The sequence below is a fragment of the Cucurbita pepo genome, chromosome LG09, assembly GCF_002806865.2.
Source record: "Cucurbita pepo subsp. pepo cultivar mu-cu-16 chromosome LG09, ASM280686v2, whole genome shotgun sequence".
Taxonomy (NCBI): Eukaryota; Viridiplantae; Streptophyta; class Magnoliopsida; order Cucurbitales; family Cucurbitaceae; genus Cucurbita; species Cucurbita pepo.
In genome coordinates, this window is record NC_036646.1 from 8,981,045 (window position 1) to 8,998,706 (window position 17,662).

At 41.9% G+C, this 17,662-nt stretch overlaps 3 protein-coding genes across 4 annotated transcripts; 2 read left to right on the forward strand and 1 right to left on the reverse strand.

Annotated features, from left to right (window-relative positions):
* The first annotated feature begins 1,962 nt into the window (after positions 1–1,962).
* LOC111801476 lies at positions 1,963–11,512 on the forward strand. Of its 2 annotated transcripts, XM_023685486.1 has the most exons (13): positions 1,963–2,409; positions 3,975–4,110; positions 4,306–4,442; positions 5,470–5,671; positions 5,747–5,985; positions 6,055–6,166; positions 7,043–7,187; positions 7,270–7,412; positions 7,501–7,670; positions 7,780–8,085; positions 8,168–8,223; positions 9,314–9,528; positions 10,170–11,512. In XM_023685486.1, the coding sequence occupies exons 1-13, from the start codon at positions 2,200–2,202 to the stop codon at positions 11,363–11,365; spliced, it is 3,267 nt and encodes a 1,088-aa protein (XP_023541254.1). In that variant the 5' UTR covers positions 1,963–2,199; the 3' UTR covers positions 11,366–11,512. The 2 variants fall into 2 exon arrangements, with proteins under 2 accessions (XP_023541254.1, XP_023541255.1); XM_023685487.1 differs by lacking the exons at positions 1,963–2,409; positions 3,975–4,110 and having other exon boundaries at positions 4,308–4,446.
* Positions 11,513–13,164: 1,652 nt separating this feature from the next.
* On the forward strand, positions 13,165–15,491 carry LOC111802422 (glutaredoxin). The gene is made up of 4 exons (XM_023686772.1): positions 13,165–13,400; positions 13,687–13,775; positions 14,842–14,940; positions 15,034–15,491. Exons 1-4 carry the CDS (start codon positions 13,297–13,299, stop codon positions 15,117–15,119), a joined length of 378 nt encoding a protein of 125 aa, XP_023542540.1. The 5' UTR covers positions 13,165–13,296; the 3' UTR covers positions 15,120–15,491.
* A 92-nt stretch (positions 15,492–15,583) lies between these two features.
* On the reverse strand, positions 15,584–17,364 carry LOC111802420. Its single transcript, XM_023686771.1, has 3 exons — positions 16,190–17,364; positions 15,771–15,830; positions 15,584–15,682 (listed from the first exon to the last, which is right to left on the reverse strand). The coding sequence occupies exons 1-3, from the start codon at positions 17,016–17,018 to the stop codon at positions 15,627–15,629; spliced, it is 945 nt and encodes a 314-aa protein (XP_023542539.1). The 5' UTR covers positions 17,019–17,364; the 3' UTR covers positions 15,584–15,626.
* Between the last annotated feature and the right edge of the window lie 298 nt (positions 17,365–17,662).

Below are 17,662 nucleotides of genomic sequence, written 5' to 3' on the forward strand. Positions count from 1 at the left end.
TCTAAATGGGTCAGAGACCGCAAATTTGCCGTTTGTTTCAAAAGGGGTCTGGCAATAAATGAAGGGGAACCTAGAAAGATCTCCAACGATCCTTTCAAAATTCAAACGAATGTGTTATGAGAAGTGGTAGTACAACACTTCCATATTAGTTTAGAACTGAAACTAGCCTAGAACTTTGAAATAAATGTTGTTGGTAGATATTGTTCACTTTTGCCCGTTACGTATCGTCATCAGCTTCATGGTTTTAAAATGTATCTAGGTTTTAAAATGTATCTATCAAGGAGATGTTTCTACACCCTTATGATGAATGTTTTGTTTCCCTCTCCAACCGATGTGGGATCTCACAATCCACCCCTCTTGAGGGCCAGCGTCCTCGTTAGCACACTGCATGGTGTCTGGCTCTGATACCATTTGTAATAGCTCAAACCCATTACGTATCGTCATCAGCCTCACGGTTTTCGAACGTGTCTACTAGGGAGAGGTTTCCACACCCTTATAAGAAATAGTTCGTTCCCCTCTCCAACCGACGTGGGACCTCACAGATGTCTTGGTCTAGCGATAGCCTACATNCCTCTCCAAAAGAGAATGGATTGTGACACCCCATAATAGTTGGAGAACGAAACGAAACATTCCTTATAAAGGTGTGGAAATCTCTCCCTAGTAGATGCATTTTAAAACCATGAAGCTGACAACGATACATAACGGGTCAAAGCAGACAATATCTACTCGCAGTGGCTTATACCGTCAGATTCTGTTGCAAATTAGCTACTTTCTTTTCAGAAAAAGGTTAGATTTTTTTCAACATACCTCCCAAAATTCTCATACCCACATCTTGTCTACTCCTCTAATGTCAACATTCTTATCTTTTTTGTCGCTTTCTATCAGCCTGATGTCAACAATAGACACATGAGGCTGTGCTTCCATCTTCTAAGCCTATCTATCCATCCACAGGCCAGCCAAACTGATACACTGAAGAGATAATGAATCAGAGGCCGTGCTTCGAGACAGTAGTAGAAGATAATAAAACACAGGCTGTCCTTTGGTTTCAAACGCAGGCCATTGCAAATTGCCAGCCAAACTGTAAGTTCATCAAGACGACAAGGGTTTTCATGTGCCTGAAAAATGGGCCCAAAACAAACGACACAACTTGAAACTCTCTCTCTCTGCTTATTAAATGCTTGTGTTTCCTATTTAGCTATTAATGGCGATGTCATGTCGCTGCTAGCAGTTCTAAATGGGTCAGAGACCGCAAATTTGCCGTTTGTTTCAAAAGGGGTCTGGCAATAAATGAAGGGGAACCTAGAAAGATCTCCAACGATCCTTTCAAAATTCAAACGAATGTGTTATGAGAAGTGGTAGTACAACACTTCCATATTAGTTTAGAACTGAAACTAGCCTAGAACTTTGAAATAAATGTTGTTGGTAGATATTGTTCACTTTTGCCCGTTACGTATCGTCATCAGCTTCATGGTTTTAAAATGTATCTAGGTTTTAAAATGTATCTATCAAGGAGATGTTTCTACACCCTTATGATGAATGTTTTGTTTCCCTCTCCAACCGATGTGGGATCTCACAATCCACCCCTCTTGAGGGCCAGCGTCCTCGTTAGCACACTGCATGGTGTCTGGCTCTGATACCATTTGTAATAGCTCAAACCCATTACGTATCGTCATCAGCCTCACGGTTTTCGAACGTGTCTACTAGGGAGAGGTTTCCACACCCTTATAAGAAATAGTTCGTTCCCCTCTCCAACCGACGTGGGACCTCACAGATGTCTTGGTCTAGCGATAGCCTACATAGTTAGATATGTACTTGTTCTTTTGATCATTTAACTATTAACTAGTCTTGTTTTGTTGGATTTCTTTTTTTGGCTCTTTCCACGGTCAAAAGATTGGCAAGTATATTGATTAATAATGAAAAGAACACTCTTTTTTTAATGTTTGAACTGTTTTATAATCTTTTATAGCTTCGAATTACTTGAGCTCCTGCACGACCATTTAGGCTGCTTCTTTCACTGTCTTGGTTTCTGTCCATTTTTCATTAAAAAGCTCTGTCTTTCTCTCAATTAGTCTGTGAGAATGCTTATCTTGTAGGCTGCATGCAATTCTCTGAAAGCTCAATCTTTTTAGTCATAACTCCAAATGTCATCCTTGATTCATGGCAGCACGTCTCAGACAGTAAACATCGTACTTTTCTGAAATGGGTCAGCTCAAAGTTCCACTTTTGTTCTGTATTTGTTGGGTTTTTTCTGTTTTGTGCTTTGGAGCTCGCTGCCATGGCTCTGAGGTCACTGTGAAGTTCTTGGAGGCTCCTAATGCTTTCTCTCGCATAAAGTCAGCCACATTTGTGTTTGAAATTTTAGTGAACGGCCACGGTGATAAGTGCAAGGACTGCGACATCAGTTGTTCGGTACCTTCAACTCTATCAGTTCATTGAACTGGCTTGTTTGCTTGTTTGCTATCTCTCTGTGTGTCTTTCTTTTCTTCTTGTGCTATATAATTCTCCACTTTAGTTGGCTGATTTGGTAAGATCATGGATGTTTAAGCCTCTTTGTCTGTTGATTTCTTTACTTTTGATGGGCTCTTGAATGAAATTATTGAAGACTATAGCTGCTTGAGAATAAGATCGGAACTTTCTGTGAGATTCCATGTCGGTTGGAGAGGGGAACAAAGCGTTCTTTATAAGGGTGTGGAAACCTCTCCCTAGTAGACGCGTTTTAAAAACCTTGAGAGAAAGCCCGAAAGGGAAAGTCCAAAGAGAACAGTATCTGCTAGCGCGGTGGGGTTGGATTGTTACAAATGGTATCAGAACATTGTGAGATCCCACATCGGTTGGAGAGGGGAACGAAGCATTCCTTATAAGGGTGTGGAAACCTCTCCATAATAGACGCGTTTTAAAAACTTTGAGGGGAACCTGAAAGGGAAAGCCCAAAGAGGACAATATCCGTTAGGGGTGGGCTTTGGCTGTTACAAATGGTATTAGAGCATTGTGAGATCCCACATTGGTTGGAGAGGGGAACGAAGCATTCCTTATAAGGGTGTGGAAACCTCTCCCTAGTAGACGCGTTTTAAAAACCTTGAGAGAAAGCCCGAAAGGGAAAGTCCAAAGAGAACAGTATCTGCTAGCGCGGTGGGGTTGGATTGTTACAAATGGTATCAGAACATTGTGAGATCCCACATCGGTTGGAGAGGGGAACGAAGCATTCCTTATAAGGGTGTGGAAACCTCTCCATAATAGACGCGTTTTAAAAACTTTGAGGGGAACCTGAAAGGGAAAGCCCAAAGAGGACAATATCCGTTAGGGGTGGGCTTTGGCTGTTACAAATGGTATTAGAGCATTGTGAGATCCCACATTGGTTGGAGAGGGGAACGAAGCATTCCTTATAAGGGTGTGGAAACCTCTCCCTAGTAGACGCGTTTTAAAAACCTTGAGGGGAAGCCCGAAAGGGAAAGCCCAAGGAGGACAATATCTGCTAGTGGTGGGCTCGAGCTATTATGAATGGTATCAGAGCATTGTGAGATCCCACATTGGTTGGAGAATTCCTTATAAGGGTGTGAATATCTTTCCATAGTAGACGCGTTTTAAAAACCTTGAGGGGAAGCTCGAAACGGAAAGTCCAAAGAGGACAATATCCGCTAGCGGTGGGCTTGGGCTATTACAAATGGTATCAGAGCATTGTGAGATCCCACCTCAGTTGGAAAAGGGAATGAAGCATTCCTTATAAGGGTATGGAAACCTCACTCTAGTAGACGCATTTTAAAACCGTGAAGCTGACGGAAATACGTAAACGGGCTTGGGCCGTTACACTTTTAGAATTTGACTCCCATTTGGTGAGAATTAGCTACTACATTACTCAGAACATCAAGACAGAACATTCTTGTCTAGATTTTATGTGTCTCCTCATGTTTATCTTCACTTCCCAGTGTAGTTTTGTAACTGATAATTAACTCAAGTGTATCTCTACTCTCCTGCAGCTTGATAACAGCCACCCTTTAGGCTGTAATGAAGGAAACATTTTCTACTCTGAATTGGAGGATGGAGTGCACAAATTCAAGGTCTGCACTAATTTTTCCAAGGGAGTTAGCTGTTCTAGCTACAACTGGACTGTTGGTAAGAACTATAAGAACCTTCATTGTTGTTCTTAGTCAATACAGTATTTGGATCATCAGCTTCATAGCTTCACGTAAGATGATTGAACTTAGGTCAAAATCTCTCTTGATTTTGTATATTACATGAACTGAAAGAAGAACTGTTAGTTTTCCCCTAAGAACTTTGCTAATTTCTTTAATATCCATTATTTTGCAGATACAGTTCCCCCCACAGCCTCTATTATGGCCTCAACGATGTTCACGAACGCGTTAAATGTTTCTGTAAATATTTCTTTCTCCGAACCTTGTAGTAGGGGTGGAGGTTTCGGATGTTCATCTGTCGAAGCCTGCAACGTGAGTAGGTGGCTGCTTACATTTTCGTAACACTTAATGATATTGTTGAGAAGTTTGTTTGTAACAGTCCAAACTTAGTTGATATTGTTCTCTTTGAGCTTTCCCTTTCGGGCTTTTTAAAACGCGTCTACTAGGGAGAGGTTTTCACACCCTTATAAAGAATGCTTCGTTCTCCTCCCTAGCCGATGTGGGATCTCACAATCCACTCCCTTCGGGACCCAGCATCCTCGATGACACTCGTTCCTCTCTCTAATCAATATGGAACTCCACAATCCACCCCCTCTTCAGGGCCCAACGTCCTCGCTGGCACACTGCTTGGTGTCCACCTCCCTTCAAGGTTTAGCCTTCTCGTTGGCACGTCGCTCAATATCTGGTTCTGATACCATTAGTAACAGCCCAAACCCACCAATAACAAATATTGTCCTCTTTGACCTTTTTAAGACGCGTCTACTAGGGAGAGGTTTTCACACCCTTATAAAGAATGCTTCGTTCTCCTCCCCAATCGATGTGGGATCTCACAATCCAACCCCCTTCAGAGCCCAGTGTTCTCACTGGCACTCTTTCCCCTCTCTAATCGATGTGGGGCCCCCCAATCCACCTCTCTTCAGGGCCCAGCGTTCTTGCTGGCACAATGCCTAGTGTCCACCCCCCCCCCCCCCCCNCATCGTCCAATGTCTGGCTCTGATACCATTTGTAACAGTCAAAGTCCACCGCTAGCAGATAATGTCCTCTTTGAGCAGCCCTTTCAGACTTTTTAAAAAGCATCTACTAGGGAGAAGTTTCCACACCCTTATAAAAAATGCTTCGTTCTCCTCCCCAACCGATATGGGATCTCACATTCTTCATCTTGATTCTTTTCTATACGTCCTCAAACCAGTTCCATGAATCATACAAAACTACAGAAGATTGAAGCAAAGATATCTAAAAGTAAAAATGTTCTATGCATATTGTCTAGTTTCTAGCAGGAAAGATTCATATTAGCAGGAAAAAAGAACCAAAATCTGATACAAAACATTGTTTATTGCAGCTACTTGTGTATGGTGAAGGGCATGTTATACCATCATCTTTCAAAGTTCTTCAGCTCAACCTCAAATACTCACTCTCTGTGTCCTTGCTATCAACCACTCAATATGGAAGAGTTATATTAGCAATGGATAAGAACTTCTGTACTGATAGAGCAGGAAATCTATTCACAAGAACAGAAAATTCAATATCTTATGTGCACTTTGGTAAGTTTATTGACATCATTATGTCCCATTTTTTGAATACTTTTGGCAATTGTAACACGAAATTTTGAATGACAGACAGAAGAAAACTACTCGCCAACCTGAAAACTCGTGTTCCCGAAAGGCTACTCGAGCTCAACAATGACACCAGATTGGTACAAGCAACAAACAAACATGATAACTTAAAGGTGTATCTATACTTTTCAGAACCAGTTCTTAATTCATCTATGGAAGTTTTGAATTCTCTTGAAGTAAGTGAAGGCACGCTTCTTCCGATGAGCGGAAGGAGCCTCGGAAATCGAAGATTCAGCTTCATGGTCAGTGGTTTTGTTCATTGTAAATGTTCATCTGTGTATGTTTGATCTGATATGCAATCCTTATTCCAGGTTTCAAATGTTTCTGAAATTGCTATAATCACTGTGAGTCTCAAGCCCAGCTCTGTAGTGAGCAGACAAGGAAATCCTGTTGCACCACTTCCTCCAGTTACTTTCCTTTATGGTAAACTATGCTTTTAGCTAAGGAAGTTATTAGCAGAACTTTTTACTTCACCAATCACGAGCAGATATTGTCCGCTTTGGCCCGTTACGTATAGTCGTCAGTCTCACGGTTTTAAAACGCGAGGTTTCCACACTCTTATAAGGAATGCTTCGTTCCTCCCTCCAACCGATGTGGGTTCTCACAATCCAACTCCCTTGAGGGTCCAGTGTCCCCGCTGGCACACCGCCTGGTGTCTAGCTCTGATACCATTTGTAACAGCTCAAGCCCACCGCTAGCAGATATAACCGTTTTGGCTCGTTACGTATAGCCATTAGCCTCACAATTGGATAGGGGAACGAAGCACTCCTTATAAGAGTGTGGAAATCTCTGTTAGGAATCACGACTCTCCACAATGGTATGATATTGTCCACTTTGAGCATAAGCTTTCAAGGCTTTGCTTTGGGCTTCCCCAAAATGCCTCGTACCAATGGAGATGTATTCCTTACTTATAAACCCATCATTCCCTAAATTAGCCAATGTGGGTCTCTCTCCCAACAATCCTCAACAATCTCTCCCTCGCAGACGCATTTTAAGACCTTGCGGGGGAGCCCTTGAAGGGAAAGCTCAAAGAGGACAATATTTGTTAGCGGTGGGCTTGGACTGTTAAAATAGTATCAGAGCTAGACACCAAGTGATATGCCAGTGAGGACGTAGGGCCCCTAAGAGGGTGAATTGTGAGATCGCACATCGGTTGGAGAGAGACACGAAACATTCCTTATAAGGGTGTGAAAACCTCTCCCAGACACGTTTTAAAACCTTGAGGGGAAGCCCTTGAAGGGAAAACTCAAAAATGACAATATCTGGTAGCACTGGGCTAATACAAACTGTGAATTTCAGATTCTCTTAGGCCAACTGTGATGCTCAATACAACTACTCCTATGAGGACGAAAGAAAAAATATTTTTGGTCACCGTGAACTTCATGAAGCCCGTATTCGATTTCAACTCGTCCTGTGTATCGATTCGTGGTGGTCGTTTGCAGAGGCAAGTTAGTGTATATTAAGTTCTTCATGAAACCATATTGTCCTTGCTTCCATTTCTCCTTACATACTCGTTCTACGTCCAGCTTTAGCAAGACGGGCAGGAGTGTCTACTCCGTTGAAGTACGAGCCGAGGATGAAGTTGTATTTGTCAGCGTCCCCGAAAACGTAACCGTCGATGTTGCTGGAAATCATAATGTAGCATCAAATATTCTACAAGTGTGGCATTGTAAGCATTCACTGATAAATCTCTTTTCCTAACATTCATATACATATCAATTGTTACCTATTAGATGTGTTGTAAACAAAATATGCAGATTCTCTTCCAACGATATCTCGGGTCGTTTCGATCTTTGTAATCGCTTCGTTTGCAGCAACATCCCTCACAGCAGGACTACTCACTCTATCAACAGCTAGCCTTCAATCCGAAGGAGTACTCGTTAGATCATCGTCCTACCTGACATACAATCCTACAAGAAATATTTTTGTAAGTTATCTTACTTTACCACTTTGAATACCATGTTCTTGAGTTACAAACATGAACATGCTTATCATATCGAAAATCGACCGCTCTAAGCAGCCTCTCTTACGTGCAGAGAATTGCTTGTCACGTTCAAATTTTCGCGCTATCTATATGGCTGCCAGTTACATTGCCTGTTGAGTACTATGAATTTGCTAATGGTTTGCAATGGAGTATTCCTTATCTTAAAGTTCCGTGGGAGGATGAACACGAGCGTCCCGACTTAAGTGGCTATAGCCCGGTTACTGGATCGAATCCTTATCTAGCCAAAACTTCTGATTCAAAAGTCCTTCAAAACAAGGTTCCAGGCAATAACTTTACTATGGCTGATCAGTTATATGGATTGCCCCTTACTCCAATGGAATACAGATCGTTTTTCGAGGTACGAAGGAGTTACTTATCTTGTACTGCTCCAATGCCAGTGAAATATTAACATTTTATTTACCATTGATCTTTATTTACAGAGCCAAAATATCATACCCCAAGCTGATGATGTTTTTGGAGCAGGAAGTTACAGTCAGTAAGTATTTGCTTTTTTGTTATCAAAAAGTGGTTCTTTACATTTCATTAAAAGATGGCCCTCAAAGAGTAAAGTTCTCTATTGTTTGCATTGTCTAATGTCAAATTCCAAGCTAAAAATGTTTGTTAAAATGAAGAAAGACGGTATATGAGATCCCGCATCGGTTAGAGAGGAGAACGAAGCATTCCTTATAAGGGTGTAGAAACCTCTTCTTAGTAGATGTGTTTTAAAAACCATGAGGTTGACGGTGATATGTAATGGGCTTAAGTGGACAATATCTGCTAGCGGTGGGCTTGGGCTGTTATAATTGGTATTAGAGCCAGACACCGAACGGTGTGCCAACAAGGATGTTGGGCCCTCAAGGAGGGTGGATTGTGAGATCCCACATTGGTTAGAGAGGGGAACGAAGCATTTCTTATAAAGGTGTGGAAACCTCTCCCTAGTAGACACATTCTAAAAACTGTGAGGCTGATGGCGATACGTAACGGGCCGAAGAAGACAATATCTGCTAGTGGTGGGTTTGGGATATTACAAATTGTATAAGAGCCAGACACCGAGTGGTGTGCCAACGAGGACGCTGGGCCCCGAGGAGGGTGGATTGTGAGTTTCCACGTCGATTAAAGAGGGGAACGAAGCATTCCATATAAGGGTGGAAACCTCTCCCTAGCAAATGCGTTTTAAAAACCATGAGGCTGATGGCGATACGTAACGGACCAAAGCGGACAATATCTACTAGCGGTGGGCTTAGGCGGTTACAAATGGTATCAGAGCATGACACCGAGCGGTGTGCCAGTGAGGACGCTGAGCCCCCAAGGAGGGTGGATTATGAGATCCCACATCGGTTAGAGAGGGGAACGAAACATTTCTTATAAGGGTGTGGAAACCTCTCCCTAGTAGACGCGTTTTAAAAACCGTGAGGCTGATGGCGATATGTAACGGGCCGAAGCAGACAATATCTGCTAGGGGTGGGCTTGGGCCGGTACATATGGTGTCTCTATCTCTAAATATATCTTCTTTTTTGTTTCTTGTCTACGAACTCAATAGAGTTTCCTTTTCCTTACAAATGACCGTGTCGGTTTTCCACGAGCAGGTGGCAAGATTTTTATAGATGCATGTTCTGGTTGGGAACTTTTGCTGGAAGTTTGATATTCCTCCATGCACTTTTCCTATTCATTATGAAATGTCGAAAGAAAATATACAACACACAGGGCAACTATGGAGCACTTACCTTCCCTAGATTTGAGCTATTCCTTACATTTGTTGCTCTACCTTCCATGTCGATGGCCTCGGGCGCGCTATTTAGAGGTAACTTTTGAACGTTTCTTTGCTTTAGCAACCGTATTTGCTTTATATACTTACGGACAAAGTGCATTTCTAAAGGATGTTAAGAATCACGAACCTCCACGATAATATGATATTGTCCACATTGAGCATAAGCTCTCGTGACTTTGCTTTGATTTTCTCAAAAGGCCTCATACCAATGGATCTTATAAACCCACGATCATTCCCTAAATTAGTCAATGTGGGACGACTCCCTCCTAACAATTCTCAACCATCCTCCCCTCGAACAAAGTATACCATAGAGCCTCCCCTGAGGTCTATGTAGTTTCGAACAAAGTACACCCTTTGTTCAACACATGAGTCACTTTTGACTACACTTTCGAGGCTAGTAATTTCTTTGTTCGACACTTGAGGATTCTATTGACATGGCTCTGGTACCATGTTAAGACCCACAACTCTCCACAATGGTATAATATTATCCACTTTGAGCATAAGCTCTCATGGCTTTGCTTTGGGCTTCCCCAAAAGGCCTCATACCAATGGAGATAGTGTTCGTTACTTATAAATCTATGATCGTCCTCTAAATTAGTCAATGTGGGACTCCTTTCGAACAATCCTCAACAAAGGATTCTAACTTGTTTTGATCTCTATTATGGCTGTTCTAGGTGGAGCTCTAGCAGGACTAATAGTAGGAGTTTTGCTGCTCGGCGTTCTATCGCTTCTTTTACTCGCCTTACTGTTGTTTCTGTCGGTCGGAATCACGTTCGGGAAGCTACTTCAGTACAAAGAAGTTCATCAAGAAGGTCAGAAATTTCATTGGTATCAAGAACTTGTTCGTGTAACTCTTGGTCCTGGCAAGAGAAGTCAATGGACATGGAAGAACCAGCCTAGCTCTATTTACCTTACCATTTTTGGGCCAATGTTTGAAGATCTGAGAGGTCCTCCAAAGTATATGCTCTCTCAGATTTCCATGGCGAATCCCAACAAACGTGGCGATCGTATAATCGACTCCGACGACGAAACAGAAGACGCAGAAGCACCATTCATCCAAAAGCTATTCGGTATCCTTCGAATATACTACACGCTCCTCGAATCGATCAAACGAGTCACTCTTGGAGTCATGGCTGGTGCTTACAAGGAAACAATCTCTTCTAGAACTCCAATTATTACCTTATTATGCATCTCATCATTTCAGCTCTTTTTCCTTGTTCTTAAGAAGCCATTTATCAAGAAAAAAGTTCAGTTGGTCGAGATCGTTTCGATCGCTTGTGAAGTCGGGTTTTTCGCTATTTGTGCCGTTCTCTTAGACCGAGACTTCTCGATCAGTGATCAAAAGAAACTTGGAATAACCATGCTGGTGCTGTTCCTTATAGGCTACTGTCCACAACTCATCAATGAATGGTATGCATTGTTCAAACAAGCTAAGCAGCTTGACTTTGTTGGGCACTCATTCTTCACAGGACTCAAAGTGGCTTGTATTGGATTCCTACTCCTATTCTTCCCACAGAGATTCACTAAGAACTTGGAGAGTGTTTTCGCAGTGACGCTTAGCGGAGACTCCGAAACCGTCGATAATTCAACTGATAGGAACAAGTCTAGCAGTCGGAGCTCGAGTAACGAGAAACCGTGGCTGAAACAGCTTCGGAAGCTGGCTAAGGCTAGCTTCACTAAAGAGCAAGGTGGGACATCAACTGATCCTTCTGGAAGTGGTACTCAATGGAGTGGCCTTTGGGGGCGGAGGAGTAGGAGCAGGAGTAGCAGAAGCTCCTCCATAAGTTCATCTGATTTCAGGTCTAAATCCAGAGGAGGAGGAGGAGGAGGGTTGTACAGAGAGTTTGAAACCATTTTTTCATCCAAGTGAGACAATAACATAAATGTTTTGGTATGATCTTATGAAAGTTCATCCATTGTTAGTTCATCATTTGGGGTTTTAAGGTGTAATCCCATCTTGTTTTGTGTATAAGAGTTTCAGACTGTTCTCACTGTTATTTAATCATTCATTCACTGATATCTCATCATTATCCGCTTTGGCCCGTTACGTATTGCCGTCAGTTTCACGATTTTAAAACATGTCTACAATGGTGAGGATCTAGCCCTACTTCAACAAGTGTCTCGCACTGTTCGATGATTGACTCTGATATCATCTGTAACAGCCCAAGCCTTTGGAGAGGGTCTAGCCCTACTCCAACTAGTGTCTCGCACTGTCCGGTGACTGACTCTGATACCATTTGTAATAGCCCAAGCCTATGGAGAGAGTCTAGCCCTACTCCAACTAGTGTCTCGCACTGTCTGGTGACTGGCTCTGATATCATCTGTAATAGCCCAAGCTTATGGATAGGGTCTAGCCCTACTCCAACTAGTGCCTCGCAATGTTCGGTGACTGACTTTGATATCATTTGTAACAACCCTAACCTATGGAGAGGGTCTAGCCCTACTTCAACTTGTGCCTCGTACTGTTAGGTGACTGACTCTAATATCATTTGTAACAACCCAAACCTATGGAGAGGGTCCAGTCCTATTTCAACTAGTGTCTCGCACTGTCCGGTGACTGACTTTGATATCATTTGTAATAACCCAAACCTATGGAGAGGGTCCAGTCATATTCCAACTAGTGTCTCGCACTGTCCGGTGACTGACTTTGATATCATTTGTAACAACCCAAACCTATGGAGAGGGTCCAGTCCTATTCCAACTAGTGTCTCGCACCGTCCGGTGACTGACTTTGATATCATTTGTAATAACCCAAACCTATGGAGAGGGTCCAGTCATATTCCAACTAGTGTCTCGCACTGTCCGGTGACTGACTTTGATATCATTTGTAACAACCCAAACCTATGGAGAGGGTCCAGTCCTATTCCAACTAGTGTCTCGCACCGTCCGGTGACTGACTTTGATATCATTTGTAATAACCCAAACCTATGGAGAGGGTCCAGTCATATTCCAACTAGTGTCTCGCACTGTCCGGTGACTGACTTTGATATCATTTGTAACAACCCAAACCTATGGAGAGGGTCCAGTCCTATTCCAACTAGTGTCTCGCACTGTCCGGTGACTGACTTTAATATCATTTGTAACAACCCAAGCCTATGGAGAGGGTCTAGCCATACTCCAATTAGTATCTCGCACTGTCGGGTGACTAGCTCTTATACCATTTGGAATAGCCCAAGCCTATGGAGAGGGTCTAACCGTACTCCAACCAGTACCTCACACTGTCTAGTGAGTGGCTCTGATACCACTTGTAACAACTCAAGCCCAACGTGTTTACTATGGAGAGGGACTAACCCTACTTCAATCAGTGTCTCGCAAGTTCGGTAACTGGCTCTGATACCATTTGTAACAACCCAAGCTCATCGATAGTAGATATTATCCGCTTAAACCTGTTATGTATCGCCATCAGTCTCACGGTTTTAATACACGTCTGCTAGGGAGAAGTTTTCACACCCTTATAAGATATATTTCGCTCTCATTTCCAACCGATGTGAGATCTCACACATTTATTCTTAAAGATCAACGTCATCGATAAATAGAAGTTATCAACTAGAACGGAGTTCAACAATTAAACAATTAAGATGGTAGCAATATAGTTTTTAATTTAGTCCTTTTATTCTCTATATTTAAAGTTTTTACTCGATAAAACTGGGAATCTTATGCCTTCGGAGCCATTGACATTGATATAAGAAAATTCCAAGAGAATATATTAGTACGGTTTCTTTTGTTCTTATTGTTCATCTCTACTTCCAAAATCATTCCCATTTCTTCAACCTCTCGCGTTTGATCAGATTCAGCGAGGTCATGGGGTCGTGGTTCAGCTCAAACAAATTCAGTAAAGAAGAGCAGAATCAGTCGCTTAACGAGGCCAAGAAGATAATCTCCTCTAATCCCGTTGTTGTTTTCAGGTTCTTTCAATAATTTTTCAACGCTCCCCTCGCTCCTTCTAGGTTTTGATTTGATCTTCCTCGTATGAATTTCTTATTGATTCTCGCCTCCATTTACTTTTTATCACTATGTTCGATCCTGTGATAATCAATTACGTGCAAAATGTTCAATGGTTAACTCTTATTGTTAAGAAAATTGGCTCGATTGTTATCGATAAGTGAAGATTGAAGAGTTGTTTTGGAAGTTTTGGAAGTTTTGGAAGTTTGTTCTTGTTATGATTCAATAAATCTCTGTTTCGCATGGCAGCAAGACTTACTGTGGGTATTGCTCGAGAGTCAAGGAGTTGCTCACACAGCTTGGAGCTAGTCATAAGGTCATTGAATTGGACCAAAAAAGTAAGAATAATTTGCGTCTGAGATTCTGCTATAATTTTCCATGCTTTTTCATCTATAAATGTTTGTTCTAGGGCGTTCTTTGATCATGACATGATCTTGTTTATCTTGAATTAGCTGAAAATTGAGATAGAATGATGCTATTTTCCTTCTGTTTCTTCTGTAGTGACTGCATAACTGATTGTGACTTATGAACTCATTGTTGACTGATGAGACTGAAAATTTAAAAGGAGAGTTAATTGCTAGTAATACACTTCAACTTCATTTTCCATGAATAGTTGATCCTTTTATGGTGTTTTTGAGTTCATGTTGCTTGAAGTCAGCACCCTGTTTGTTCATTGGTTTGAGTAAAATAATTGTAAGAGATATTGTCCTGTTTGGATTTTCCTTTCGGGCTTCCCCTCAAGGTTTTAAAACGCATTTGTTAGAGAGAGGTTTCTACACCCTTATAAAGAATGTTTTGTTCTTCGTTATGCTCTCCAACTGATGTGGAACCTCATAATCCACCCCCCTTCGGGGCCAGCATCCTCGCTAGCACTCGTTCCCCTCTCCGATCAATGTGGTACTCACAATCCACCCCCCTTCGAGGCCCAGCGTCCTCGCTGGCAATCGTTTCCTCTCCAATCGATGTCGTTCCCCTCTCCAATCAATGTGAGATCTCACAATCCACTTTCCTCTGGGCCCAGCGTCTTTGCTGACACTCGTTCTCCTGTCTATGATGTCGTTTCTCTCTCCAATCAATGTGGAATTTCACAATCCACCCCCTTTTGGAGCCCAGTGTTCTCGCTAGCACTAGTCCCTCTCTCTCATCGATGTAGGATCTTACAATAATCAATGTTGAGGTCAGATTTTAGATGAATCATTTCATAGAACAAAACATGAAGATGTCAAATTGAATGTTTCTCTGTTGAAACGAGATGTGTGTTTGCCTAATTCTCGTGTTGCTAAAATCTCGATCAGTACCGATTGAATATTGATGATTGTGTTGTATAATTACCTCAAAACAAGTTCTTTGAGCTGCCTGTGACTGTTCTTCAAACAGTATATTGATGAATTCATCCATATGAAGGTGATGGAGATGCAATTCAATCAGCTTTAGCAGAGTGGACGGGTCAAACCTCGGTGCCTAACGTGTTTATCGGAGGAAAACACATCGGTGGTTGCGATGGTAACACCTGCTGACTTCATAGCATAATTGGCTACCTTGTGGCTGCTTCTCCCAAATTTTGCTCATCTTCTATCTCCATTTGTGTCATTGCAGCGGTTACAAATAAGCACAGCAGTGGTCAGCTGATGCCACTTCTTGCTGCTGCTGGTGCCATCGCCAATGACTCTGCTCAGCTATGAACTTTGCTTCACTGCTTCACTATGTAGCAATGAAGCAAATGTTTGTTGGTGTCTTCAAGATTTAATTTCAAAAACAGGTATAAATGTTCATGTTTTAGTCAGTGTTGAAAGATTGTCCATTGTACTTTAAAAAAGGGTTTTAAAGTGTAATAGGGTCGGGACCCTTTATGTGTGAGATAGGGTCGGGATCGGGGATGGAGAATGTAACCTCTGTCTCCGGCGCTGTGTAGCTAACGAGGAGAAATCTTTCTCCACTCCCTTCCTGTTCCCATGTTTTGGGATTCCTAGGAACGGGATTCCTAGAGGTGGGTCCCGCAGGTTAAATAAACCTATCTAATTAAAACTTTGAATTTATAACTGTATCATTTTACATCTTTGGTTAGATTCCGTTTAAAAAAACGTTAGTGTACACATGTACAGATTCACTCAAGTTTTCGCAACAAAAACAATACTAAAGCTTATGAAATTCTACTCCTAATGCATTACATCTATAAAATTGCTCAAAATTTATGAACTAATTCCAATTTCCTTGGAGCAGCTACTAAACATCACCATCAAGCTTCCTACAATCATATTTACAAATAAATCATCATTATACAAATTATCATCAGATATATATATATATATATATATATTTAACCATATATTTACCTGCTAATATAGCTTTGATTAGTGTCCATGATGTCATCCTTGTCGATAATGAGGTCATAACTGCAAATTACACGAATTATGCAACATAAATATAATTTAATATAATTAAAATATTTTGGTTACTCGTTGAATTAAGGAGATTCAAAAACGAAACAGGAACAAGAAAAAAACTTTGCTTTAGGTACAAAATTAAAAAAAATTTCATTTAATTTTACAAAGAACACTCGAAGGAATCATGTTCCTCGAGGAGAATTATAATTTACAGTTTTACCCGTAGTTATAAAATTTAAATTTAATATAATTGATCAATTAATTTAAAAAAGAACATTTTAAAGAATTTATTAAATATAAAATTAAAAATTTTAAAATTTATTAAACACGAAAAATGTATATATATTACGAAATTGCCCCTGCCTTACCAAAATCACAAGTGGAGGAAGAATTCGAACTACCACACATGCACAGCTGTCTAACACCATCCGTACCAAATCCACACGTGCCGCCAGTGGCTTGGCACGCGCGGCAAAAGTCTTCGTTTGCTTGGACCGAATATTTCACACGTATCCCATAGGCCCATTGATCAGGCCCATTAAGCCTCAACGGGGCCAGATTATAAGCACTGCTATAGCCTTCACACTGAAGCTTAGTGAGATTTATGGCCTTAATGGACCCAAAAGGAACCGCACAGCACTCTGGTGGGCCGGGCCCATAATTTCGGCCCGGTCGTCTGTGGCCCAATATACCCCAAGCCGGACAGTCATAATACTCCTCACAGCCCAGTCCGGAAACGTTTCTACAGACTAGGTGCTTGTTCGGGAACCCTTGGAAGAGTGGCGATTGGGCGGAGCAACCGATGAGGAGGAAGGCGTTATCGGCCGTCGGATTCAGGTACGGCGAACGCCATTCCTCGATGTCGAAGCCGTTGCCGCGGCGGCCGAGGACGATTGTGTCGCAGGTCGACATGTGAGGGTCGTGGAGAGTTAGGGCTTCGTAAGCGTAATCGATGTCTAGGACTCTGTAGGATCCGGATCGGATGTGGAACATTAAAACGTCGTTCATGCAGTAGAGAAGGTCGCGGTAGCCAGGATGGCCGCAGCCGTACTGGAGAGCGAAGGGATAGTCGATTGTGATGTTGCCGCAGAAGGATCGGCAACTGTTGGAGTGGATGTTGGCGGTGGAAATGGATAGGAGAAAAGACGAGAGGACGAGATAGAGGAAGAGCGGAATGACTAGAGTTGTTGTGGACATTGTTGAAGGAGATGGAAATGGATAGGAGAAAAGACGAGAGGACGAGATAGAGGAAGAGCGGAATGACTAGAGTTGTTGTGGACATTGTTGAAGGAGATGGAAATGGATAGGAGAAAAGACGAGAGGACGAGATAGAGGAAGAGCGGAATGACTAGAGTTGTTGTGGACATTGTTGAAGGAGATGGAAATGGATAGGAGAAAAGACGAGAGGACGAGATAGAGGAAGAGCGGAATGACTAGAGTTGTTGTGGACATTGTTGAAGGAGATGGAAATGGATAGGAGAAAAGACGAGAGGACGAGATAGAGGAAGAGCGGAATGACTAGAGTTGTTGTGGACATTGTTGAAGGAGATGGAAATGGAGTGAGAGAGAATCGAGTTTGAAGGAAGAGAGATTTGGTTTGGGGGAATCGATACTTTGCTTGAGACATTGAAGAATGATTAAGGAAACTTTATTCAGATGTGTGATAATGAAGAATTTGGATTGAATTTGCGACTTTGAATCATTTTTCTTCTTTCTTCTGCTTTTCCTGAGGTGATGATTTGGTTTTCAGTTTGTTTCTCGATGGCTTTCTTTTCCTTTTTCTGTAATCTCATCGGCAGATTTTTGAAAACAGAGTTTTCGATGAACAATGAACATTGAAG

Excerpts from the sequence above, each read along its gene's own strand:
- LOC111801476 (XM_023685486.1), top strand. The coding sequence starts at position 2,200 with ATGGGTCAGCTCAAAGTTCCACTTTTGTTCTGTATTTGTTGGGTTTTT. Across the intron at positions 4,443-5,469 it reads CATCTGTCGAAGCCTGCAAC|CTACTTGTGTATGGTGAAGG; the intron begins GTGAGTAGGTGG and ends TGTTTATTGCAG. Across the intron at positions 5,986-6,054 it reads ATCGAAGATTCAGCTTCATG|GTTTCAAATGTTTCTGAAAT; the intron begins GTCAGTGGTTTT and ends TCCTTATTCCAG.
- LOC111802420 (XM_023686771.1), bottom strand. The coding sequence starts at position 17,018 with ATGTCCACAACAACTCTAGTCATTCCGCTCTTCCTCTATCTCGTCCTC. Across the intron at positions 15,831-16,189 it reads TTCCTCCACTTGTGATTTTG|TTATGACCTCATTATCGACA; the intron begins GTAAGGCAGGGG and ends TGTAATTTGCAG. Across the intron at positions 15,683-15,770 it reads AATCAAAGCTATATTAGCAG|GAAGCTTGATGGTGATGTTT; the intron begins GTAAATATATGG and ends ATATGATTGTAG.
- LOC111802422 (XM_023686772.1), top strand. The coding sequence starts at position 13,297 with ATGGGGTCGTGGTTCAGCTCAAACAAATTCAGTAAAGAAGAGCAGAAT. Across the intron at positions 13,776-14,841 it reads CATTGAATTGGACCAAAAAA|GTGATGGAGATGCAATTCAA; the intron begins GTAAGAATAATT and ends ATCCATATGAAG. Across the intron at positions 14,941-15,033 it reads ACACATCGGTGGTTGCGATG|CGGTTACAAATAAGCACAGC; the intron begins GTAACACCTGCT and ends GTGTCATTGCAG.